Source organism: Diplotaxodon limnothrissa, linkage group LG5 (assembly GCF_057381915.1).
Source record: "Diplotaxodon limnothrissa isolate DT_005_m linkage group LG5, D_limnothrissa_male_GT1.1, whole genome shotgun sequence".
Taxonomy (NCBI): Eukaryota; Metazoa; Chordata; class Actinopteri; order Cichliformes; family Cichlidae; genus Diplotaxodon; species Diplotaxodon limnothrissa.
The window spans coordinates 39,699,387-39,724,480 of NC_140600.1; the positions used below are offsets into that span (position 1 = coordinate 39,699,387).

General features: G+C 43.9%; 3 protein-coding genes across 3 annotated transcripts; 2 read left to right on the forward strand and 1 right to left on the reverse strand.

Annotated features, from left to right (window-relative positions):
* Positions 1-327: 327 nt before the first annotated feature.
* dynlrb1 (dynein, light chain, roadblock-type 1) lies at positions 328-3,806 on the forward strand. The gene is made up of 5 exons (XM_085353586.1): positions 328-370; positions 522-676; positions 972-1,047; positions 2,580-2,747; positions 3,486-3,806. Exons 1-5 carry the CDS (start codon positions 328-330, stop codon positions 3,527-3,529), a joined length of 486 nt encoding a protein of 161 aa, XP_085209712.1. The 3' UTR covers positions 3,530-3,806.
* Positions 3,807-6,069: 2,263 nt separating this feature from the next.
* map1lc3a (microtubule-associated protein 1 light chain 3 alpha) lies at positions 6,070-13,786 on the forward strand. Its single transcript, XM_085353612.1, has 4 exons — positions 6,070-6,217; positions 9,220-9,275; positions 10,160-10,266; positions 12,239-13,786. The coding sequence occupies exons 1-4, from the start codon at positions 6,178-6,180 to the stop codon at positions 12,402-12,404; spliced, it is 369 nt and encodes a 122-aa protein (XP_085209738.1). The 5' UTR covers positions 6,070-6,177; the 3' UTR covers positions 12,405-13,786.
* Positions 13,787-17,459: 3,673 nt separating this feature from the next.
* eif6 (eukaryotic translation initiation factor 6) lies at positions 17,460-22,359 on the reverse strand. The gene is made up of 7 exons (XM_085353611.1): positions 22,292-22,359; positions 21,895-22,044; positions 20,962-21,047; positions 20,641-20,816; positions 18,467-18,643; positions 18,202-18,386; positions 17,460-18,009 (listed from the first exon to the last, which is right to left on the reverse strand). The coding sequence occupies exons 2-7, from the start codon at positions 21,999-22,001 to the stop codon at positions 18,000-18,002; spliced, it is 741 nt and encodes a 246-aa protein (XP_085209737.1). The 5' UTR covers positions 22,002-22,044; positions 22,292-22,359; the 3' UTR covers positions 17,460-17,999.
* Positions 22,360-25,094: the final 2,735 nt, after the last annotated feature.

Below are 25,094 nucleotides of genomic sequence, written 5' to 3' on the forward strand. Positions count from 1 at the left end.
TCTGAGATTAAATTAATGAAAATAAGTGAGAAAAATATGAGTACAGTACAATTCTATAACCTATGTTTCTCCTTTTTTGTTTTTTTGTTTTTTAGCACTGAACTACAGTACGGTAACAATTATTTAATTAATTAGAAATAAATCAGTAACATGTCTCTCACACGGGACATTTCTGCACTGCAAATGCGTTTAGTTTCGTTAGTTTATTATCACAGTTATTCTGTTGTTTTATTGTATTATGATTTTGAATTAGAGGCTTTATCTTGTCTGTATTTCTTAACCAGAGTCACCAGAACCGCGTGACTTTACGGTTTTATCTAACCTGGGATGCCCCGGTACTTTGAAATCACATGCTATGTTTTTAACCGAAGTGACTAAACAGTGTGATTTTTTTATGGTATCGATGCAGACCGTCCCACTTTTTTAATGTTATTTTTATATGACAAAGAAAAACAAGGGCTTAAAAATGGAATTTATCGAGGCGAAATGGAATAAAAGAGCCCGTGAAAAATATAGTTGAGAAATCCGACTCTTCGGTTTGGACAGTAAACGTAGCAGTTGCCCCGGAGGTTCTTCTTCTTCGCTTGCCGTCAACAAAACCGGAGTGCTGCCTGCTAGTTTGCAGAGCTTTGAGAGGGTTTTTTGGCACGAATTTCTCCACAAAAAAACGAAAATGGTAGGATAAGAGGACAGTTTGACAAGTATCTGGTGAAACTGTTCACATATTTGGCCATCATACTGTAATTTATCAGTTTTACAGGACGGAATTTAATAAATTGCTAACTGAAGCTAGCTTGCTTTTGCTAGTCGGGCGTTGTCGGTTTATTTTTAACCGTTTCTCCCTTTGTGTTACCTTTAAACGCGCTCGCTGGGAGATTATTTTAATTCTGTGTTTGTTGCGGTGTTAAACGATTTAAATCCGTTTATCAGCTCACATGAAATGACTGATCACTGTTGTCTCCGTCCCTCAGGCTGAAGTAGAAGAAACCCTGAAGAGGATTCAGGGCCAGAAAGGGGTTCAGGGAATCATCGTCGCCAATTCAGAGGGTGAGACGACAATGATGTCATTTCATCCCCTCTTTTAAAGACCTTTCCGCTCTTTGCGTGTTTCTTATTGTGACTGCCACCGTGTGTTTAGCAACTATAAGTCCTCCGGGGTCTGATCCAGAACTCAGGTTTAATAAACTCCGGGTTTGTTAAAACTGAGGCAAACTTTAGGTCTCTATCGGGAAAAATAAAACCTAACTTAAATTTATAGTCGGTTACCATGATAAGACACTGTGACCCTTCCCTAATCGGTTACCATGGTAACAGACCGTGTGACCCTGTCCTAACCTGCTCCCTGCACGTGTTATCTCTGGCTCCTCCCCTCCCGTTACACCTGAAACAGCCGACTGACCCTGGATCGATCCAAATATTGATATATCGGTACCAGTGTCAGTATCAGATCGTGATACTTAGTTTCAGAGTGCTTCCTCAGAAAGTAGACATCCCTTTACAAACAGGGTCCTCCTGCTCCTCCTCTTCCTCCTCCTCTCTGTCTCATTGTGTTTTGTTGTTGTGCCGTCACATGACCCGTTTGTGCTGAGCAAACACATGTAGGCTGTAGAGATAAAAAGGAGCAATCTCACTGCCGTGTGTGGGAAGCCGATTCATGATCAGTTTATACAAACCCAAGAAAACAGAAGTGAACAGTGAAAGAAACAGTGAGGAGGAGGAAACTCCCTCACAGACCGAGACCCCCAGCATGGAGACAGAGGCCACTGGCAGAGACCTTTCTGGGACTGATTTTATCACACTGATGAGTAAAAGACTCAATTCAAACATTTAAATAATGTTCTCAGCACCTTGAAACATGGTGCACTGCTCTGTCCTGAATAAACTGCCTTCATATGTTAAAAGCAGCACAACCTAAAGTATGTTGATAATAATATCACAACGTCTGCAGACACTACAGTAATCATCACATAGAGTGCAAAATAAACCCGAGAAGCATCCTTAGTGCTGCAGCAGCATTCACTCATCTTCACGAATACTAAAAATAAACCTTCCACATATTGATTATTGTTTCACTACCTGATCAATAACAAGTTAAACAACATTTAGTTTATAAGGAAAACATAATTGTCATTTGTGGAAAACAATCCTTCGAGCTGTGACAATCCCATAAAAACCAGGAATGCTTGTTTCATACATGAACTTTCACATGCACGTTTTTCACTCTGTGAAATGACGTTATTATTGATGATGTGTTTGTTTTTGTCTGCTGGTTTTTATTCACCCCTGTTCCTTTAATTTACCACACTTACATTTTCCTTGGTACATAATAAAGCTGGAATCCCATCAAATTATGAATTTAAATACTTTACCTGTAACTTGACAGGACAAAATGTTACCGAAGACAAAAGTATTTTCCTTCTTCGTCCCATTTTTAATAAATTTTTTTTTTTTTTTTGAGTAATTGAGATCTATTTTACTGTCACGCTTCAGTTTCAGCAGCAGAGAACCAGTAAAGTAAGGTGTGATGTGGTTACTGGGTCCACGTGTGAATGTCCATCTCATAAATGTTTTCCCTTCAGGAATCCCCATCAAGTCGACTCTGGACAACTCGAGCACGGTGCAGTACGCCGGGCTGATCCACCAGCTGGTGATGAAGGCCAGGAGCACCATCCGAGACATCGACCCCCAGAACGACCTCACCTTCATGCGCGTGCGCTCCAAGAAGAACGAGATCATGATCGCTCCAGGTGAGAGCATCTGCTGGGAATTACTGCTAAATGAATTCCATTCACCAAAAATGAAACGCTGTTATTCCAGTTAACCTGACTTATAAATGCTTCAAAAGGCTCAAACACGCTCCCATTAGCTGAGCTGAAGCCTAGCAGACAGCCACCATCTACCTGTCTGTCAAAGAGGCCACAGCCCTAATTTTGAGTCTTACTGGTGTCCAAATGGAAGTGTTATAAGAAAAATTCAGCCCCCGTTCAGCTGTTATAATCCACAGTTATCCATAGAAGTGGTTTTCGTATCGGGATGACTCAATGCTGGAGCCTCTGGTGGACGTGAGCTGCAATTTGTGGCTCTTCAGTGTCGGTTTCATCTTTCAGCCCTGCAGTCGCTGCTTTTGGGAAACAAGTTTCCTCCTCTGGGGGAAAGTCGGGCATTCAAATGATGCCTTTTATCTGTTTACATAACTTTCCATAAGAATTGTGTTTTGCCACCTGCCATGTGAACCAGAAATGGGCAGGATTTTTTTCTAAACTTCTCAAGTCCAGAGAGGTCGGCATCTGGCCGTGAAGATTATTTTACAGCTGCAGCAGCAGTTTAGTAAAACTCGAGATCAGCTGTTTTTATTAAAACTCTACATTTTAAAATATTAAAATGCCCATTATTCAGATTATTTCCTGGCTAAAAAGGCTGGATGTGAACATTTAAGATGCTTTTGTTCCTGAAGTCGTTTAATTTTTTTGCCTTTTTCTTAACAGATAAAGACTTTTTCCTCATCGTCATCCAGAATCCATCAGATTGAAGATGAAGGAGCTGACGTCTGGCTGTTCGCTCGCTTTATCACTCTCATCTAAACGGCCCAGTTTTTCTTTTTTTTTTTCATTAAATCAAAATTTGTGTTTAGCAGAAGCTTTTTCATGGGAAGTAAGGTTGTAAGGTCAGGATGTGTGATCCCGAGGACGGTCAGTCGGCCTGCAGGAGGATTTTTGGGTTGTGTGTTTTTTCCATGTTTTAGCATTCCAGCTCCTCGGTGTGTGTGTGTGTGTGTGTGTGTGTGTGTGTGTGTGTGTGTGTGTGTGTGTGTGTGTGTGTGTGTGTGTGTGTGTGTGTGTGTGTGTGTGTTTACATGCACGCGTGTGTGTTTACGTGCACGCGCGTCTCATGTCACCGTTTATTTCATGTGTAGCAAGCAGCCAGACGTGCACGCCAATACACGAGTAACCAGTGAAGTCACAGACACATGACTGGAGCAGAGCACGCTGGTCTGCAGGTCCAGTATACGAGGCAGAACGAAGGACGTGCTTTGTTTTATTTAGCTCACCTTAAAGGAAAACTGCAGATTGTTATTTATTGTTTTGATGGTTAAAATGTTAAGGAGCAGTATTTCACCTGTGAGCAGAGAGCGACACTACAAACACGTCCCTGCTCTTGCGTCAAGTTTGTTCATTTGTAACAATTAAGAAATACAACAATTGAAAACTGTCCTGTGTCTTTGTCTCGTTACTGGTTTTTGGGTTGTTTTTTTTTCTTGTTCAATAAGAGACTCGTGCATCTATCATCAGCTAAGAGTGCTTCATTTGAGTGTTTTGGTAAAAAGGAGGAAGCAGATAAAACTACTTGAAATATCATCCAGTTGCTTGGTTACACATTCAGGAGACAAAAAGAGGTCGACGTGTCTCCTCAAGGAAAAACATCCAAAAACAACCCAGCAGAAAAACAGCAGCTGAATGATGCTTGGTGTTAGGGTTACAATGTAGGAGGGACACTAATTTTGAATCATTATTGAAAATAACAGGACATGAGTGCATGTGTAGAGTCAGCAATTACATCTGGTTTAAAAACGCTTCGATGTGCCTCAAAACAAGAGTTTAAAAAAAGCTTTTTTCAACCTCTGGAAGTTAAAAGTCTGCTGCTGTTGTTCTGCCAAAGATTTGATTTCAGGACTCTGAGGCCGTGTTTCAGTCTTCATGTCTGACAGATCACTGCAGAGAAGAACTGCAGAGTCAGCTGGTAGGTTTCAGCTGATGCGTTTGCTAAAAGCAATCATTTTCACATTTCACAGTCCTTTCATTTTTTTGTGCATCGCTTTAAAATCATCCTCAGCTACAAGATTCGTTTCTCACACACTGCTTTGTACACAGTACAAAGTAAAATATTTGCGTCTAAAATATAACGGAAGAAAAGTCAAAAGCAACATAATAGAAATATTTTGACTTCAACCATGACCTCAGTTCCAGAAAATCTGGGAAACTGTAAAATCCAATGATTTGCAGATCTAACAAACCCATTTTTTCTGTACAATAGAAGATAGAAAACATGTCATATGGTTTAACTGAAAAAATGTTCCGAGCCTTGTTCCTCACACAAAAAGATTTCTCCAGATTCTCAGAATCTTTCAGTGATATCATGTATTCTAGATGAGGAGATATTCAGTGTTTTCAAATGTTACATCAGGAGCAACATTCTGAAAATGTTCCACGTTTTTATGATGCAGTTTCTGTTGCAGGTAAACCTCTGCCTCCCTAAATGCTGTTTTATACCCAAACATATTACTGATCTATTGCCAGTGACTCACAGACATGCTAAATGTTCCTCCAGCTGTGTTTTTAGTACCACTCACTTTCCCAGCCTTTCATTGCTCATCTCCCATGGACGAATAAAGTACGAGTTTATGAGATCTGCAAATGATTGCATTCTTTATTTCAAATTTACGTTTTATTCAATTTTATTTTATTGTTTAATTGGGGTTTTATATTCTAACTTTTAAAACTTTAGTAAAGTACTCGAGTTACGTTCCACTACAGCACATATCTCGTTAATTCTCTTTATAAACAGTCATCAAAGGAACAAAGTATAAACAAAGTAAAAAACATCCAAAAATAACAGCGAGTGAACACAAAATAGTCATAATCACAACGAGATGAAGATCATCATAGATGGAGAATAATGGATAAAATCAACACAGCTGATGAAAAGTATATGAAAATGTCTATGAACACAAACAAAACCATCAGAGATCACTGAGACACCCCATCCCCCCACCTCCTCTAAAACAAACCTAGGAACGCCCCTGCTGAAGCAAAACACAGCCTGACATTACAGCTGATTCACGAACCTTTCGTCATTTCCTCTCAGTACAAAATGAAAACGCTGCTGTGTCGTGTTAAACTCTAAACCACCGTGTGAATCACGGGCTGGTTTGTATAACTAGTTAAACTTTGCACTTCTGTTAACGTGAATGCAAAGCTGCTCTCTGGGTTCAGGGATCGATGCACGTCCCCTTTAAATGCAGCGGGTGACGTCAGAGGCTCGGTTTACTGTCTTTGTTTGTCCGGAGCTGTTTTGGCTTCAGACGAACCAGAGACTCGAACCGAAGAGACGGACCTGCGCTGTTGGCTGTAACTACTGCGTTATTCATTTGTGTATAACTGTTTAATAACCCGGACCGAGATGCCGTCCGACAGACCCTTCAAACAAAGGAGGACATTTGGTAAGAAAGCCCCGGGAAAGGTGTTATTTAGCTGGCTTAAGTGCCTGCAAACAGCCGCTGAGCTGCTAGCCCGTTAGCCGCCTAGCTCAGCTCTTTGTATTTAAAGTGCAGTGAAAGGGTGTCGGTGCTGTGTTACTGTAGCTGCTACAAGTGTCCGGGAGCTAGGGTGGGTAGGCTAACAGAGTATTTCTTTACTCGCGAATCAAAGGTGAAAATCCCGTTTTTACTGTGTGAGGCAGCAGCCTCCGGGCCGAGAGGTGTTAAAGGGCCATCTGGGTCACTGTCCGGCTAGCTCGCAGCCAGCTAGGCCTCCGTTTACACGGCCGGATCACCTCACTGGTCTGTGTTTGCTGAAAGGAAAAACAACATGTGCTGACACATTATCCCAACACACGTGTTCAGCGATTTATGTTGAAATATGAGGTCGAGAGACAGCCCCCCAGAGCCGGGCAGGGAGGAGCCCGGAGTCCGGCTCGTTGCATAATCTTTCCATTTACAGAGAAGCAGAGATGCAAGAAACGCTGCATTCACCACCTTCTGCTCTGTGCTTATAACCTGCTTTCAGCCGCTCTCGTAGACCTGTGCGTGCTGTTTGTTTAGCAGCTGTTTGAATTGTGTCACACTGACACACATTACAGAAGTGTTACACAACAGGGGACATGTTTACCACACTTGGAGTTACTATAATACGCTTTCCAGTTCACTTTTATTCATATAGCACCAGTTCATGTTAGGGTAAACACCCCCAGAACCCCAACAATCAGAGGATCTCCTGTGAACTGCACATGGCGACAGTGGGGAGAATGAACACCCATTTAACAGGAAGATACCATTCTCAGGGAGAAGCAGCCATCTGCCTCCACCTTTTGATGGAAGGCAAAGCAAACCACAGAAGAGAGAACAGCCAGTCGTCTGTTCATTGCAGCAGATACAATAATGTTTTCAAAAAAGTCACTCAGCAAATATTTAAACGCGTCATTAAAGAGTCGCTCTCGGACGACTAAGATTTCAGTGTAAACATTACTGAAGACGGGCGTCGCGACTGCAGCATCATATATTCCTGTTATGAAGCCCTGAGCTGAGCATTTGCCCCGTCGCCATCTTGTTTGGATTGAGCCTATCAACAGGAAAGAGTTTACTGAGGTCACAGCAAGGGAGCAGGCCGTTTCCCCATGAACCTCTGCAAATCTGCGACCAGATGAGTCGCCCTCTGCTAGCCATTAAGAAAAGGATGTATCATTATTTCAGCATCCTCTTCCTGAAATTTGATGGTAGACGAAGAAAGAAGAAGATGTGATTAATAAAGACAGACTTCAGCCTTGGTTTGTATTCAGTTGCCGACACAGCTGGAAGCACAACGGCTGAGTAATTATTCCTGTTGTGCCGCTGCCTGGGGTGCATGGTAGTTGGTGCATTGTAATGCAAATTCTCTGTGGACGAGTCTTCACGATCACAAAAAATCAACTATCACCGTCTGATACCAAAATTTTTTGCACTTGTGTCCTCGTGGACGTGAAAAGTATAGTCGAGGCTGATCGTTCGGGGTCACCTGATCCAGCCCTAACTTCATAAAGCTGATCAGAAAGGAAAATGTGAAGCCTGATCTTAGAGGTGGGAGGTGTGACTCTCTCCAGGAGCCAAGTGAGTACGAATATTTACATTCAAACTAAAGACAGGTGATCTTGCAGAACCTGGAGCAGGACTGTAGCTGGCTTCCAATAAACACCTCCACACTGAAACAAAGGAGCCATTCACACTCAGCTGCTGCTGCTCTGAGCCACCTGAGCTTTGAACCCGGCCGGTATTTGAAAAAGGAAAAGCAGTTTTTCTGAAATAGGCCAGTAGGAGGTTCAGAGAGGGCAGCATGCTGTAAAATTAGATAGTGAGGCAGTAAAAAAAGAAAAAAAACATTGCAAAGCTTGAAATGGGTACTGAAAGGAAAGCCTGTGGGCATTAAAGGAGACGTTTAACATAATAATAATATGCAAAGCTGTGAAGAGATGCAAACACCAGAGCTCTGCCTTGAAAATAAAAGAGACTTAATGTGAAAGAAGAAGCCAAAGAGACTGATGCTAATTAACCACGTGGTTAAACAGATCCTCTCTGACTACACCTAGTTTACTCTCATGTCATTTTTTTTTCATCACTTTTAAGAAGCTTTAAGTGGTCTTTACCTGAAAACCGACTAAAATGATCTTTCAGTCGCTGGTTCGTTGTCTCCCAGTTGACAACCGTGTTGTTCACTGACTAATTGTTGCAGCTGTGTGGGGGAATGGCTCTCTGCACTGCACTAAACAGCTCTGTGATCTCTGAATGCATTCACACATCACACTAGAAATGAAACGTTACAATATGGCGAGGAAGCAGGAGGTTAGAGTACACAACAGGGATGCAGCGAGGACACAAACTTGTAGCCTTGTAGAGCTGCGGTTCCATTTTTCCCTCATCTGGAACGCAACATTTGTCACGTCTTGTGGATTTTCTGACAAAACACAAACTCAGTCTCCATCTGGAGAGGAGAGAACTTTAAATAATACAGATAATGAAAATATCCAGTGTTTTCCACAAAGTCACATTCTATTAGATAATAAATGAATTCGTGCTTATGTGTGCAGTGCATTCATAAAAGCTCATACTGAGCCAGGAGAATCCTGGAGCACAACAGAGCAGGAACCAGCTGCCCCGCTGATGAACTCACCATCATAGCCACAGGATCCTTGGTGAGCTCAGCGCAGCGGCACATGAAGCAGGTTCTGGTTAAACTGACCCTACAGAGGTGACGGATGGCTGCCATCACCAGCTGGTAGAGCTGGAGTCTGTCTGATTACAGGACTCGAGGCAACACCCACATGTCCAGCCTCACTGTAGGGAAGCAGACATGAAGTCAGAGTTAGCTGGTTGTTATTGGCTGGACTTTCAAAATAAGAGCGAGGATGGTTCCTGGTTCGACTGAACAAGAAATGAACTTTGTTTTTGTGACCATTTGTGTCTTTTCTCCACAGCTGACCGGTGCAAAGAGGTCCAGCAGATCCGCGAGCAGCACCCCAACAAGATCCCCGTAAGCTGCTTCACACTGAATCACACCACACTTCACTGAGCTTTGTTAGTGGAAATAAAGATGATTCCACTGGGATGAACCGGAGGTTACCGGAGTGCAGGAAGCAGAGGGTGCAGTGTCTGAAAGCAGCGAATCAAACCAGTCTTCACTTCAGAGCGATCGATGTGATGCTTCGGTCCACAGTTGACCTTGTACTAAAAATGTCTTCCAGTCAGAGATTATATTTAAAGATTTAGATCATATTTCCCAGAACAGGTTTTAATCTGAAATCAAGTTTTGTAAATTTTGTCTTTGTGAGCTAAAATTTCAGATGTGACTTTAAATAATTACCTCAAAGTCTTACAGCTCACAGACTCCCTCTGTAGTTACACATTTGTGTGCCGTTATATTTCCATACAGCAGGAAAAAAGCCAGAAAATCAGGTTTCAACCACAGACTGTACATAAAAGATGGACATGATTAACGTCATGTGACCTGTTGTTGAGTCCTATTTCTGAAACTTTAAAGCAGAGTGTTTTCCGTCTTTACTGTCTGCAAGCAAAGTGCAACTGTTGTTTACAAAATGAACATTGTGTTTTCTTTAGACAGACTTGAGGCTAGCAAGCGCGACAAACAGGGGAGTCGCCCTCTGCTGGCCATTAGAAAGAACACGTTAAAATGTCCGACATGCTTAGACTAGAAGAAGTCTGAGGTTCAGTTCAAATACGGTCATGTGTAGTTTTAAAGAACATGGCAGCAGCTAAAATGCTAAAATCAAGCCTACAGAGCAGAACTTAAACCAATCAGAGACTTCATGGTGGCCGTGTGCATCTTTTGTATACAGTCTATGTTTGTAGGGCAGGTTTTGTCTTAGTGACACTCGTCTGTGTGCTTTGTGCCTGCAGGTGATCATTGAACGGTATAAGGGAGAGAAACAGTTACCCGTTTTGGACAAGACCAAGTTCCTGGTACCGGACCACGTCAACATGAGCGAGCTGGTCAAAATCATCAGGTAAGCAGAGCTGCACCAGCATCAGCACTGCAGGTTATTAGCTGCCATGTGTGCAGCTGTCAGTGAGCGTGCATTGTAGTCTGTAGTGTTTAAAATACATTTACTGCAGTTTCAGGTCGGTGGATCTGGCACAGTTCAGTTTGCCTGATGAGGAGGAGAGGCTCATTCTGTTCACAGAATAATGGGCCAATAAATTAAAAAATTTACAGTCCAGCAGTAAAGACATATAATAAACCATAATATATCTGTGGTTTGTGAGGCCACTGGTAATAATTATCATCCAAATGCTGAGGAGGCAGAAATAAGATCTTTTTAATGTCAATCAGCCATAAGAGTGAATTAGCTGTAGGTCCGTCGTGCATCAGTGGATTTACAGATGGTCAGCGTGCTGGAGTTTGTACAAGATGAAAGCGTTGGCCTCTAAAGTGAAGGCTGAGGGTGGAAAATGAAAGAGGAGGGAGGTGAAAAATGATAATGCAGAAGTGTTCCTCGATTCAACATCCTCAGTGTTTAGAAAAAGCTCCGTCAGAGTTTCTGTAATGAAGCAGGGTTCAGTTCAGTGCTCAGCACACGTTTGTCTCAGCCTCGGTGTGAGATCCTGTGATGACTAAAATATCAAGCGTGCAGTGTACTCCACCCAGGACAAGGTCACCAGGATCTCACCCTGGAGCCACAGCTGGGCTTAGCCTGAAGAAGGCTTGGTGCACCCCAGTGGGCCCACCACCCAAGGGGGGCGCTGTAGGGGTTTGGTGCAGCGGGGAGGTCCTCGACGATCTCCTCTGAGACTCTGCTCAGGAAACAACGGCTCTTCATTTAACTGTAATGTTGTGCTGCCCGAAGCCCCGCAGATGACGACAGGTCCAACACAGGAACAGCATATAGCCTGTTAATTTTCAAAATAAGAGTCTGCAGCCTAAAAGCTCTGCTGGTGAAACGATGTGGTGTGATGCGAAGCTGTGCGAAGGACTGAGCAGAACAAAGTCAGAAGTGTCAGATGGGTTCATCAAAGAGCCAGAAGCCACAGATAAGAGATAACAGCTGATTACCTGCAGCTCAGATGTGTGAAGCTGCTCCTGATGCAGACTCAGTATGTGCAGGTTTTTTGATTAAAGAGTCTTGGAAATGATAACCAGCAAGTTTGAGTAATAATTCACTAACTGGAGACTTTTATGGACAAAATAAATCTTAAAAATAATCAGCGGATGAATCGATGGTGAAAGTGATCTGTGGTTCAGCCTTCGGTGAATCGGCTGCTGCTTGTTGATTAAAAGCTCTAAACGAACATAAAAGGATATTAAAATCAATACGCAGAGAGCCGGGCGGCCGATGTAAGACCTTTAGAAAAATGCGCTCGCTCATCCTGGACCTTCTCAGGACTCACGTGATCGACTTCTCAATCAATTCTAAGTGATTTTAGGCGCTCTTTATTTTGAGCCGAGCGGATGGGAGAGGAAGGCGGGGATTAAAGTGTGCGCTTTATGCCCGGCGGCTGTGGTCGTGTCATTCAGAGGCAAGAATGTAGACGTTTTATATGGCGGTGCCTCGTACATCATGTCAGGAACCCAAACTATGAACAGCATCAGTTACCATGGTGATTTAGCCAGGTGAAAGGAGAGCCGCTTTCATGAAACAAATCTCTGACCTCAGCACCGCTCAGCGAGCCATTAACCGCGCTCCGTAGTACGACCCTCTGAACCCTCAGTCTCTATGAAACAGCAGCAGGAGGAGGCGCTGCCACAGCTGGAAAAAACAGTCGAGTGTTGGAAAACCCACAGAGATCATTTCATCTCCCAGTTTCACTTCTATTCCTGCTGCAGAGGTGAAGCCACACCCACTGGTTACACCTCTGTGACCCACTGCAGGGCTGAAGGATATGTCAGTTGCAGGAGTTCAGATAACTGATCTTATCTCCAGCTTGACCTTAAAAAGTGAAGTGATGGGTGGATAAATTTTCCACTTCTCCCTCCTCCAGGCGCCGACTGCAGCTGAACCCCACGCAGGCCTTCTTCCTGCTGGTCAACCAGCACAGCATGGTGTCGGTGTCTACGTCCATCTCTGAGATCTACGAGCAGGAGAGAGACGAGGACGGCTTCCTCTACATGGTCTACGCCTCGCAGGAGACCTTCGGCCGCTGCTAGGGAGGGAGAGCGGGGACGTCCTCGGGTGCTGTGAGAGAAGAAAGGGCGGACGACCAGAAACTCCGCCTCCAGCAGCGCCTTTTCTCCCCCACCCCCCTCTCTTTCTCTCTGTCGTAGTCGAGCACCTTCTTCACTTTGGTCAGCCAGTAGCTCCGAAACCCAGAGAATATCCTGTGTCTCCTTCAAAAAAAAATCCGATCGGATTTTCCTCCCTTCTTCTGTTGGCCCCCCACAGGCTGAGTTCTCTTATTTTGAAAGGGTGACACAAACCGACTAGTGATAAAGAAGTTTTTAAACGATGTCTCGATGATGCGTGATTGATTAACCGATCGGTTTTTCCTCCGTTACGCTACACACGTATCAAACTTGAAACCAGGCAGGCGGAGGTCAGGGTGTAGCCTGAAGGAGTCAAAGCTGATCAGTGCATCAGCAGATGTGTAAGCTAGAAGATTAGAGTCTGAGAAGTTTCATTTTTTCCTTTTTAAACTCATTTTGAATCTGTTTTTTTGTTGTTTGAAACGTAGTTTCGTTTGTGTTTGTAGCTCCCAGTTTGTTTCCTGTCAGCCGAAGCTCAGCGCGCCGCCGCTGGCCAACCATCGGCTGACAATCGGGCTCAAGATTACTGTGATCCTCATCGAGCTGTTAGCATTCACAGTAATTTTCCATGTGCAATATTTCTCCTGACACTAACGCTGAAAAACACTCGCCGTTCATATCGTCTGTCTTCATTCACAACCCCGTAAGCACAACGGCGCGAGGTCCCGAAGACACTCGGAGTAGGGTGTGTTTGACGGGAGGGACGACACGGCGGGAGGCTGTTATGCTTTTATTTTGACACGCTGAGGCGCTGCGGCGGCGCCTCCTCCCTGTAAGAACACCACGGTAGCATTCACATAATAAATGTATTTAATGTAGGATCTGAATGAGCTTCTTTTGCACATCGATTAATACAAATATATAAAAAAAGACTTGGTGTAGGTTTTTTTAGTAATTGCTGTATAACAACTCTCTTTTTGTATCTGCTCCTCGTTTCCGTCTTTAACAGGAATTCACTGACAAAAAAAGTTCTGCACTACGAACCTGCATGTTTTACTTTCCTTTTTTTTTTATAAATGTTTGTTGATTTTAAGCTCTGGATGTGATTGTATTGTTTCCATTTAGTCCTTTTTGATGTCTCCCAAACCAAAAACTGAAAGTAAGTGAAAATATGTTTGAAACTGAAAAAAAAAAAAGACCCGTGTTCGTTTAAAGGATCGTATAATCGAGCTGTATTACAGAGTGTGTGTTTCTTTAGGCTTTCTGACGTTGTCACTGTACTGAGGGTGTACATAGATGCGTTGCTACAACCTAATTCAAATTATTTGCCAATAAATAAATAAAAAGTTGCCTTTAAAATGATGACTCGGCTTTTTTCTGCTTTGTTGTGTGAAGTCACTTTCAGACGTCTGCTGACTGCGATGGTGTTCAGAGGCAAGACTATAGAAACTGTTTTTGGACACCAAACTGTGGACCTGACTAGCAATAAATGATGAGACGACCCCCCTTCAAAGGTTTGTGCGATAGTTGTGCATCAGTTTCTCAGGTGGGAGAACTCGCCTGCAGGTCCTGGGTTGTCTCCATCGTACTAGATCCAGCGACTGAAGGGTCGACTCGGCTGCGTGCTTTGGATCAGTGTCACCGCTACGTGCAGCTTTCAGGCCGAGGACTGCGGCTCGTCCAGCAGCAGTGTCTGATAACATGCTGCACCTCCCTGCTTTGTTCCAGCCTGTGCTGACTCATCTCAAAGTTCAGTTCTGGTCTCGTCACTTTGGTGCAGAAGTTTGGAGGCTCGTCTTGTGCGGGTGTTGAAACCATCTCGCTGCTTTCGTGCTGTGAAGTCTGTGTTTCACCTGAAGTAGCCTGAGAAGTTTTCTTTGCTTTCTGGCAGAAACATCAGTACTCTGTCGTCTGACTGTGTTTACTCTGACTCTGGTTTGGAATCAGCAGGACTACTCATCCTCCACTCCTTCGTCAGACACTGAACTCTACTTTTTACATCCTTTGTCTGATTTTTACAGTTCACTTCATCTCGTGAAGCTCTGTTCTTGTCTCCTGGCTCAGCAGCCACTGACTATTTACACAGAAGCACCGTTTATAATTAAACCTGTCACAGCTGTGGAAAGTTACCCTTAATAGTCAAGTAATCCTGACACATCTGACTCCCACCCATCCTCAAGAAAACATCCACAAAGGACAAAAACCATGTTTCACTTCTGTCATTTTAAGTTCCTCAACACCTGTTTCCACCTGCTTTGACTTAATTGTTGGACCATTCCAGAGTCTGGGGACAACAGCAGAGCGACCCTGTGGTATATAATGGAACTGAGGCTTTAAAACACATATTGTCTATTTTACAGTCAGTCAAAGCAGCTGAGCTCAGACAGGAGAGATGTGCTGTCTTTGCTTTGTACCAGATTTCTAAAAGCCAAAGAAAAGTCCACAAAAGTATCAGGGGTTATTTGTGACAGAAGGAGAGGAACAAGAGTGAAAAGGAAGGTTTAGAAGATGGTGTTGAGACCTGCTGTGATGGTTTGGAGAGGGTGGAGCTGTTCAGAGGAGGTTCGTGGATGTAGTGAAGGAGGACATGCAGAGGGTCAGTGCGATGAATGAGCTGAGACAGGAGGAGGTGGAGGCAGATGAGTCGCTGTGGTGCCCTCCTCACTTCAGAGCCTCCTTTAAAGCGATGTTTACATCTAGAGCAGGGCGATATGACCAAAAATATTTATCACGATATACATTTAAAAATTTGCGATAACGATATAACTGACAATATAATTGACACCAGACAAAATACTTTACAACTCCACAACTTTATTAGTGCAAAAAAAACCCATCAATGTATTTTCACTTAAACAAGCAGCTGTTTTTTATGTGCATTAAAGTTATATAAAAATGTAACAGTGCAAATGCAAACTCCTCGCTGACAGTTTAACCAAAAGGCATTTCAGTGGAAACTGGCCGACATAACCTCAGCATAACCATGTATAATATGCACAAAACTTAAAAAGAGGTTATACACACACAATACGGTAATATTATGTTTAAGCGCAGTACGTATCACTCCGCCTACGATACCCGTAACGCTCTGACAATCCATCAAGCGGTGCGGCTTCGTAGCTCAGCAAAGTCGTACTGAAACATTTGACAGATTTTCGAGCGCCGTGCACATAAAATCGTTTCCAGGTCAGTAAACACAACCAGAGTTCATACATAAGGCACACGGGATTATAAGGGGCTCTGTCGACTTTCAGAAAAATCAAAGGATTGATTTTAAGTGCGCCGTATTTTCCAAACAATACGGTAATACCGGCCCGCTAGCATGCGCTACCAAAAATAGTGCTTTGTTGTGTATCTGACGGACGAAAGCTAAACCAGTTCCACACCAGTGAAGCTGCAGCATTTTTACAAACCAGTTTTGGTTCATCCGTTTCATTTTACGAAGCTTACTGGAAAAACGACTTAAACTTGTTGGTTAAATCTTTGACTTCAGTTAAAAAGAAAAAGGCTGCTTTTTTTGTTTCCTTTATGGGAGATTTTGATTTAGTGAGTTAATAACCTGTTAAATTATGTGACCCCATCTTTATATTTTATTTTCACTATGTATGAAAGTTGCTAATATGTAAGAAATGTTTATTCTCTGAATCTGTAATATATGGTGCATTTTGTTTGTATGTTTATATTACTAATAAAAAAATAAAATAAAAAACGTTTCATTTTATGATCCGCTTTCGCTCTTCTCATTCTGCGTCGCCGCAATGTGCGTATGTAAACAAAGGCACTGCGCATGCGCTTTTTACCCATATTCTATCGCGATATTTCATTTTCCTATCGTTGCCCAAAATTACACCGGTATTACCGTGAACGGTATGATATAGCCCAGCCCTATTTACATCTTCCATCGACACAGCTGTGATGTCATGGTGCTCATTAGGACCACTTACGTTTGACTTCAGAGCAGCTTCGGTGAAACACTGACATCGTCAGATGAACTTCAAGAAACCTGACACCTTTAGGAGTGATGCAACAGAATCGTCCGAAACATTTTGTTTGGCTGAAAAAGTGTTTGTAATATTCATCCTCTCACAGATGAGCTGCAGGTACAAACCTCATGAAACCATCTGCACAACAACTAAAGAGACGAGTGGGAAAAACACATCATCTCTAAGTAACAGCAAACTACTGATAATGATAATAAACTGCTCAAGATGTCACCATTAAGCCTGCAGGGGGGGCTCTGTACAGAGGGAAGTTCCCACCCGAGTCAGAATTTGGCCTCATACTGTGAACATTCCCAGAGGCTCAAAAAAGCTGGGAAAAACTAACCTGTCTGCACTTCGAGGTCCTCCCACTCACAGTTTTCATATTATAAAGGGAATGCTGTGCATGGCTTCATTAGAAAGGGTCACCACAGCAGGGGGCTCCATGTTTGATGCAGCAGATTTTTACACCAGATGCTCCTCCTGGGATTGAATCAGGTGAATGTGTGAACCTCTACAAAACAGAAACGTATCATAGAACAACGAGCTGCTCTGAGGGTTCAGGCTGGACAGTCTGCTGCTGCAGGTGTAAACACCTCAGGTCAGAATTCACCGAAACTCCTGAAAACTTTAGAGAAGGAAAGAAAAAAAATCTGCAAACATTGTTGAGAAACCTTCGTGTGTTGTAGTGAGTCCAAGTATTAAAAAAACAGAAGCAATCATTGTGCAGAAATAAAATCTCGCCCTCATTTCCTGTTAGACAATTTTGTCCAAACTGAGGGTGGAGTCCCTCCTGAGGGTCACCAGATTCGTTTTAGAGGGAAAAGCGTCGACTTCTTGGACCTTTGCCCTCTAAAACAATCTTCACTTCCATGCACTCCAGGAGCTGCACATCATCTCCGGCTTCCTACAAACCTCTTATGGAGGTTTTGCAGCTGTGAGGTCAATTATTATTATTATTATTATTATTATTAATCCTCACTGTGAGTTTTTGAAAGGAGAAACAGAAAAAGCAGCAAACAGATAAAAAGATGATGGGCTTTATTTTTTATACAAGACACACAAGACATTAAGAAACTTCCTCCGTGTCTAGTTTGTCTCGTCACACAGTCTGAGGAAGAACATCCATCTCTGCAGGAGCGTTTCCTGTGTTTGCTAATTACACTGCGCTCTCATCGTTACCGCCAGAAATCATTTCAGAGTAAGTGCACAGAAACACGTCATACAAATGTGTTCTGACTGACTTTAAGAGACTAATCGAGCCGTTCTGTACCTGAAGCATCAGGGTCAATAATCACATCCAGCACAGGTGCACATCGTCACTGTGTAACCACAGGGTTATTATTTCTGCATTATTTCCCTCTCTGCCCGTCCCCGGTCCTGTGAAACCGTTTCAGCTGCCAGGATGTTTTACTCTACCCGGGAAAAGGTGTTGGAAGTACGAAAGGAGAAACAGAAGGAGGCTGTTGGAGTTAAAGGGAGTCGTGTTGTGTGGAAGGAGAAGTTTGAGGTGCAGAAATGAAGTCCGGCGGCAGAGCTTCAGGCAGCAGAGCTCCTCGATGGCAAACGGGAGGCGGGTCTACGCCATGCTGATGGGAAACAGAGCAGAGAGGAGGAAGGTCAGACTACAAGGTTTACACGTCACCTCATTTCCACCTGCGAGCTCCAGAATCAGAGTTACTGTCCCTCAGAGGCAGGAACAGCTGCAGGCAGTGATCCTGCTTCAAGCGCGCAGGACCAGCCCTCGCTGTCGTGTGAGTACAGGTGTGTTTGTGCGTTACCTGTCGATCAGCGAGTCCCTCATGCTGGTGGCGATGGCGGAGGGCTGCGCCGTGTCACCGAGTCTGAACACGCTCTCGATGACCGACAGCTCCGTGCTGGTTGTGTCCAGGCCGCAGAACGCGCTCCAGTCGTTGACCACCATCCCCGCCGCGATGACCTCGCTGCCCCGGTTCACCGTGCCCGCCTGAACAGGAAGCCGGTGACAAAAATTACAATGCGTCTCGTACCGTCGAGTTCACGTGACGGCGTGCGGGCTGCACTCACCACCAGGGGCACCTGCAGCAGCGACGACAGCTCGTCCTGATCTTCTATCGACGTCTTCGGGTGGACGAGGCCTCCCTGGTTGCTGAACGCGCAGTACGAGCCGACGAGGACCTGCTCCGCTATCGTCTGACGGAAAACCTCCACCTTCAGCGTGTCCGCCAGGATCTCCTCTGTCTCCTGGGAACAGAGCGAGTGTCAGCATGAACCCGGGGAAAACCATACTGCTCTCACAGCCACAGATTGTTGTATTCACTTCCACCACACACAAACACGGCGCTGTTCGCTCTCAAGCTTTAATTTAATGTTTGACATAAAACGCTGGCTGTAGTCCTCTTTGGTTTTTTCAATGACCTCAGTGCGCCATTATTGAATCTCTCTCTGTACAAACACACAGTGTGAGCAGCATACAAGCAGCTTTCAGGTGCATTACCTCCACCTTCTGGCAGCTGTAGCACATTACACCCCATCAGGCGGCTAAAAACAAGGCAAACCTGTTTCACACTATCTGATAAATCAGGCCTCTCTTGAGACATTTTTTAGGTCCTGTTATGTACCCTTGTACTTGCGCCTCTGCAACAGGAAGTGGATCACCTCCAGTGTCCAAGTGTTGATTCCTCAACTGATTTTCATTTTTGGGAAGTGGATGAAGTTGCACGGGGACAAATACGGCGAGACGTCAGCGAGGACCGTGACACAGCTCCTGCACTGAGCCGGCTGAGAAAGCACGAGCCAGAGTTTCAGGTCACATGCCTCAGATGTCTCACTCTCACGCTTTATTTACAGCGCAGACGTCCGCCCTCCAGAAACCAAACTACAGGATGTACAGCAGCGGTCCCCAACCTTTGAGCCACAGACAGTTTAATGTCAGACAATATTTTCACGGACCGGCCTTGAAGGTGTCGCGGATAATTACAACAAAACAAAATGATACGACCGAGACAAGAACTGTGGTATTCTGTAAATATAATAATAAACACTGTGTAACTTTATTAGCAGCGCCCTCCTGAAACGCACCAACAACACTGAGGGTAACATCCTCCTCTCTGCCCCTTAATGCTCTCTGGTCGCTATGGTAACATGTGAATATTTCTTTCAAAATAAGACAACACGGGAAAAGACCCAGGGAAACCGAGTTAACGATAAAAACCCTGAAACCCATAAATCTCACACCTCTCAACTCTCGCGGGTCGGCACCAAACGACTCACAGAGGGGGCGGGGCCCGGGGACCGCTGCTGCAGACCTCAGTAAATGTGACGGTTTCGGACAGTGTCTGAAGCTCTGACAGAGTTCAGACTCTGAGTCAGTCTCCACTCAATTTCACTCAGTGTGGCAGGACACAAAGACCAAACAGCACACAGTGATAACGGCACACTGTCATCTTCAATCGATGATGCAAACCCAGAGGAAAGATAAAAAACGGCGGGTGTCCTCCTGGTCTCCCTCCTCCTGGCCTCCCCCTCCTCCTGGCCTCCCCCTCCTCCTGGCCTCCCCCTCCTCCTGGCCTCCCCCTCCTCCTGGCCTCCCTCTCCTCCTGGCCTCCCTCCTCAGCTGAAACCTTCCGGTTTGGAAACTTTGGACTCTTTCTTGTGAAATCTGCTCAGAGCCAAACGAGGATCCTCGATATGAAACAGAGGAAGATGCTTGTGCACAGACTGGGCTGTGGGAGGCGGGACTTCCAGCTGCCTGGCTGTTAACTAAGAACCTCTGACTCAGCTAAATTTCAATAAAGTGTTTTTTTTCCTCAAATGAACATCTGCTCGACTATTTTGGTCAGGACTGAAATGACGATTGTCCTCCAAGTTGGAAAAATTAGTGAAATTTTAAAAAGAGTTAAATGAATTTATTTAAGCTTTAATTCTAATTGGAAAAATCATTTAGTGAACTAAACCTGCTGCAGTGTGGCAGGTGGTGACCTTTAAGGAAGAGGATGAGCTGAAGAATATTTTGAATACAGTGTCTGTAGAGTAAATGCACAGCCTGAAACATTAAACCGAAACAGCTTGAAAAAAATATCTGAGTGAACTGAATGAGGTTGTTAGAAGCTTCACAGGCGAGTACAGAAGAGTTTCATATTTTACTTCACTAATTTAAGTAAAACGTGAATTATTCCAGCCAAACAAAACGATGTAACCCTCAGAACAGCCGAGGGATGGGGCGCGTTTGATTGTCTCACCCTGTCAAGGTCGGGATGGACCAGCGCGACGTAGTCATTGCAGGCGATGACGTTACCAAGCGCGGACAGCCTCTCCTCGACTCTCTGGATCCTCACGGTGTCTGGGAGGCAGTTTCTGATGTGCTGCAGCTCCTGGTCTGTCGTGTTGTTGGGAACCAGGAGGCCGTGACGATTTCCTGAACAAACGGGAACGAGTCGAGTGAGTCTGACTGCAGCGGTCCGAGCACAGAGGAGTGCGACGGCCATGTTTAAAGATGAAGGCAGGCAGTGGTGTGTTGTGAAGGATGCATACACTGCACACATTTATCCAGCTTTACTCACCCACACACATCCTCCCGATGATGCGACAGCCTGCTATGGAAGCGTGAACCACTGGGATGGTTTCTGACAGCTCCCCTTCAAACACACTGAACACACAACATCAGATTACTTCCAACAGACGAGGAAAATATACGTCAACAAGAACCAAGTGAAACACTGATATCAGTGATCACCATCAGTAGCCACGAGGCTTCCACTTTGTTGGACTTTCATCTCTGCTTTTTGCAGATGCTGTGGCTCTGTTGGTGGCCTCCAGCTCACACTGGAGCGTTAGCTGCAGAGTCTGAAGCAACAGAAATGAGAATCAGCACCTCCAAGTCTGAAGCCACAGTCCTCAGCAAGAAAAGGGCGGAGTGCCCATTCCGGGAAGGAGTTACTGCCCCAACTGGAGGAGCTTAAATATTTCAGGGTCTTCACAAGTGAGAGGAGGGAGGAGTGGGAGATGACAGATGGACTGACGCAGCGTTAGCAGTGACGTGGATGCTGTACCGGTCTGTTCTGGTGAACAGAGACCTGAGTGTGAAAGTGAAGCTGTTGAATTGGTGGCAGATCTACACCTCCACCCTCACCTACAGGTTCTGGGTAGTGACTGAAAGAATCACACTGTCACACGGTCAGGGACTCGGAGTAGAGCCGCTGTTCCTCCTCATTGAAAGGAGCCAGGTGAGGCGTTCTACAGGGAGGAGGCCTGGGGGCGGAGCCAGGGAACGCCTAGGTGTTTACCAAAGTGGTGATGGATGGAGATTAAGTTTATTATTATAACACAGCTGACTGAGACCGGATCACCTGGACTGACTCCGGTAGCAGGAAACACACCTCGTTATATAAAGGCTGAGGAATGTGACGCACCTTGATGACATCTGGCTGTAACTTTGGGTCCCAACTTCACCTCAAAGTTATCAAAGTGTGGCGCTTGTTCAAAGGTGAACTCACCTGTAGAAGTTCTCGGAGCCGCCGATGGCCACCAGGCAGTACGTGTTGGTCAGTTTGGCGAAGCAGCCGATCTCGTTGTTTTTCTCAAAGGCGGCTCTCACAGCCATGATGAAGACGGAGGAAGAGGTGGATGATTTACCTGTGAAACACCTGAAAACCAGCAGTGACGGTTTATAGCCCGAAGTCACACCTGTCTGTCTGTTTACCTGGATATTTACGAGCGCTGACAACCAGCTAACTGGCTAACTAACCGGCTACTTTCCCTCAGGTTAGCTTTCAGACCGGAAACGGTCTCATTAAAACGTTTTTAAAATCACTGGACACCCTAAACGTCACACGCCGTGACGTCAGTTCTTCAATAACTTGGTAAAATTTACGTGAAAAGAGGAGAAATCACCTGAAACAGACTCGTGGCCTCCAAACATGCGATGTGGTGCCGTGCCTCAACCCCACGTGTTCACTTCCGCTTCGGGGTTAACGTGGTGACGTAAGACGTAACACATGTTTTTTTTTTTTCACTTTTAAAACAAACAGCGGTTCCCTCTTTAAAAATCTTAATATATCTTTGTTTTTATTTACTGTCAAGCTGGATTCAAATATTTTTTTATTGTTTCGTTTTAATTTTTTTATTTTATGTCTCATTCATAAAGTCCGTCCAAAAACACTGACGTGTCTCTTTTCGTTCCCGAACGTCCACAAACTGCTGTTTGTTAATAATAAACACAATAAATTATTTATTTTTTTTATTCATTGTTTTTGAAAGTGACGATTCATTTTATTATGGTCCCAATGCAAAGCATGAAATTATCTGTTGCTTTATAAATATTGCTAGTTTCTGACCTTTGACCCTAGTTTGACTTTTACCCATTACTTTTAGAATAGAACAGAATAGAATAGCTTTCATTGTCACTGTTACAAGAACAATGAAAGGCTGTTTGGCATTTCTCTATGTGTGGGAAGTACACAATAGCGTAAGTATTTACACAATCACAGACAAATTTACATTTACACAAGAAAGATATGGACAAGTTATACATACACCTGCAAACATACACGCACATACATACATATGTATATATACATGTATGCATGCGTACATACATACACACACATATTTCCGCATACACGCATACATATATATACATACACATACATGCCATCATTCGTTAAATACATTAAATAAAGTCCTGAGAAGTTTTAGTCGTGTAAAGCTACAATACACTAATGATGTAAAACTGGAATAAATGCAGAAAACTGCAAAATTAAATGCAAAACTACACCGAAAGATACATTCAAAATAATAAGTGTGGTATTAAAATGATAATTATTACCTCTGTTACTGTCTCATACTGTCACCGTGCCTCACGCAGAGCGAGGCTCTGTGGTTAAACAGTCTTGGGCTAAAGTTTTGTCGGTGGCACAAATTCTATGTTTCAGACACTTTGCCGCTTCACTTTTAAATCTAGATTGTTTCTGCTACATCTCTGAGATATCAAAAGAATAATCATGATTGTCTTTTTAAAAAAGAACTTTATTGTCATTTAAATGAAATGTATGCAGAGTCAGTGTTTAGTGTGGACCCTTCTTCCCATCCCATGATGAGCAGCTGTTTTTATACAGAAACAAAATCATGTCAATTATGAATTCATTTCTGACACTAAATTATTACACATTCAGGTTTGTTTTTTTAATTTCATATTAATAATCTGTGCTGTTCTGGATGATCTGAAATGAAGGTGTTCTGCCTTCTAAGTTATTTAGTTATTTTTCCAGCAGGTTTTTACACCATGTCTCTGTGCCTGCGAGCGCGTGCACGAGCACAGGAGGAGGCAACATGAAAAAAAATCTTTAAACTGTTTTTTCTTCCTCAACAACCTGCATAGCAACCGCCATCCTCCTCCTCCTCCGTCCTCGTGCTGCGCCGTGGTTTGCTCTCTCAGCCTATCACGTCGGCCTCTCCGCGTGACGTCTTGTTTTGGTGACACTTCCATTAGCTCACCACCTGCGTGACGTCACAGCAGCAGGTTGGTAGAGATGGGTGTGGGGTGGGTTACCAGGGCGGAGGGAACAAAGAGCGGCAGAGAGAAGTAAGAGGTATCACTCCGCCCCAGCGTTAAAGTCTGTTTATACCTGCGCAGGTGCGCCCAGTGTGCCTGATGCGGGCACAGAGTGCATTTAGACTTCCATCTTCATGTGAAGTGTTTCCAAAAGTTTCCTCACAGAAATATAAAAACATCCGAGGACCTGTCACAGCCAACGATCCACCTCATCTTTGGACAAGAGCAGTGTTGGTCAAGTTACTTGAAAAAAGTAATCAGTAACTAATTACTGATTACTTCCCCCAAAAAGTAATCCCGTTACTTTACTGATTACTTATTTTCAAAAGTAATTAATTACTTAGTTACTTTTTAAAAACACGATTTACAACCTGAATAGGTGATAAAGCGATAGATCTTTCAGCCCAATTCTACTTTTTCTACATAATCCATCATACAAAATGTAATCAGATGGAAAAGTCTCTTTTTAAAACTTGTTTTATTAGTTTTAAACTTTTAACTTTATGCATCAAGCAAAAATTTAATTATATGCAACATTCTCTGACTGGAAGAAATTAGTTTAACATTTAAACCTGTTTTCTGCACATTCCAGCACATAAAATAAAATATTTTTTGTGTTTACACTCAGTCTTTCAAATAGATGCAAGTAAAACACAGCAGAAAATAAATAAAGTCAAAGACTCAGCGGTCTTGTTGCTCTATTTTCACCTGTAAAGCAGGAGTGGGGCAGGCGGAGGTTTACCCTGGTGCAGGTGTGCCGCGGTCAGTGGAAGAATCCGCGAGTTTCTCTGTGAGTTTCCCATTACGTCGTAGCTACTCGGTGCTTGTTGGAAGTTTAGGGGTTTTTTTCGCTGTAAAAAGAAGTTTTCTTCCCACGCACAGCGGACACTAATGTTTTTGTCACTTTTTATGGAATCAAACTCAAAGTAAGGTCAGTACTTCCACGCTTTAAACGCTGCACGCTCATACTCTCTCCCGCACTCCATATATTATCCTTTGTTGATCTGCACACAGCTGTTGTCACGAACGTCGCACTCGCTTACGTCACTGTCATCAGACACTCTTGCAAAAAAAATCAGGTTTTAGTAACGCAGCGTGCTTACGGGAAAGTAACAGTAATCTAATTACCTTTTGTGCAATGGT

Bases quoted from the DNA above. Each gene is read 5' to 3' on its own strand.
- eif6 (XM_085353611.1), bottom strand. From the start codon at position 22,001: ATGGCTGTGAGAGCCGCCTTTGAGAAAAACAACGAGATCGGCTGCTTC. The intron at 20,817-20,961 runs GTGAGTAAAGCT...CCGTTTGTTCAG, and splicing joins CATCGGGAGGATGTGTGTGG to GAAATCGTCACGGCCTCCTG. The intron at 18,644-20,640 runs GTGAGACAATCA...CTCTGTTCCCAG, and splicing joins TCCATCCCGACCTTGACAGG to GAGACAGAGGAGATCCTGGC.
- dynlrb1 (XM_085353586.1), top strand. From the start codon at position 328: ATGCCCCGGTACTTTGAAATCACATGCTATGTTTTTAACCGAA. The intron at 677-971 runs GTAGGATAAGAG...TCCGTCCCTCAG, and splicing joins TCCACAAAAAAACGAAAATG to GCTGAAGTAGAAGAAACCCT. The intron at 1,048-2,579 runs GTGAGACGACAA...TTTTCCCTTCAG, and splicing joins CATCGTCGCCAATTCAGAGG to GAATCCCCATCAAGTCGACT.
- map1lc3a (XM_085353612.1), top strand. From the start codon at position 6,178: ATGCCGTCCGACAGACCCTTCAAACAAAGGAGGACATTTG. The intron at 6,218-9,219 runs GTAAGAAAGCCC...TTTTCTCCACAG, and splicing joins CAAACAAAGGAGGACATTTG to CTGACCGGTGCAAAGAGGTC. The intron at 9,276-10,159 runs GTAAGCTGCTTC...TTGTGCCTGCAG, and splicing joins AGCACCCCAACAAGATCCCC to GTGATCATTGAACGGTATAA.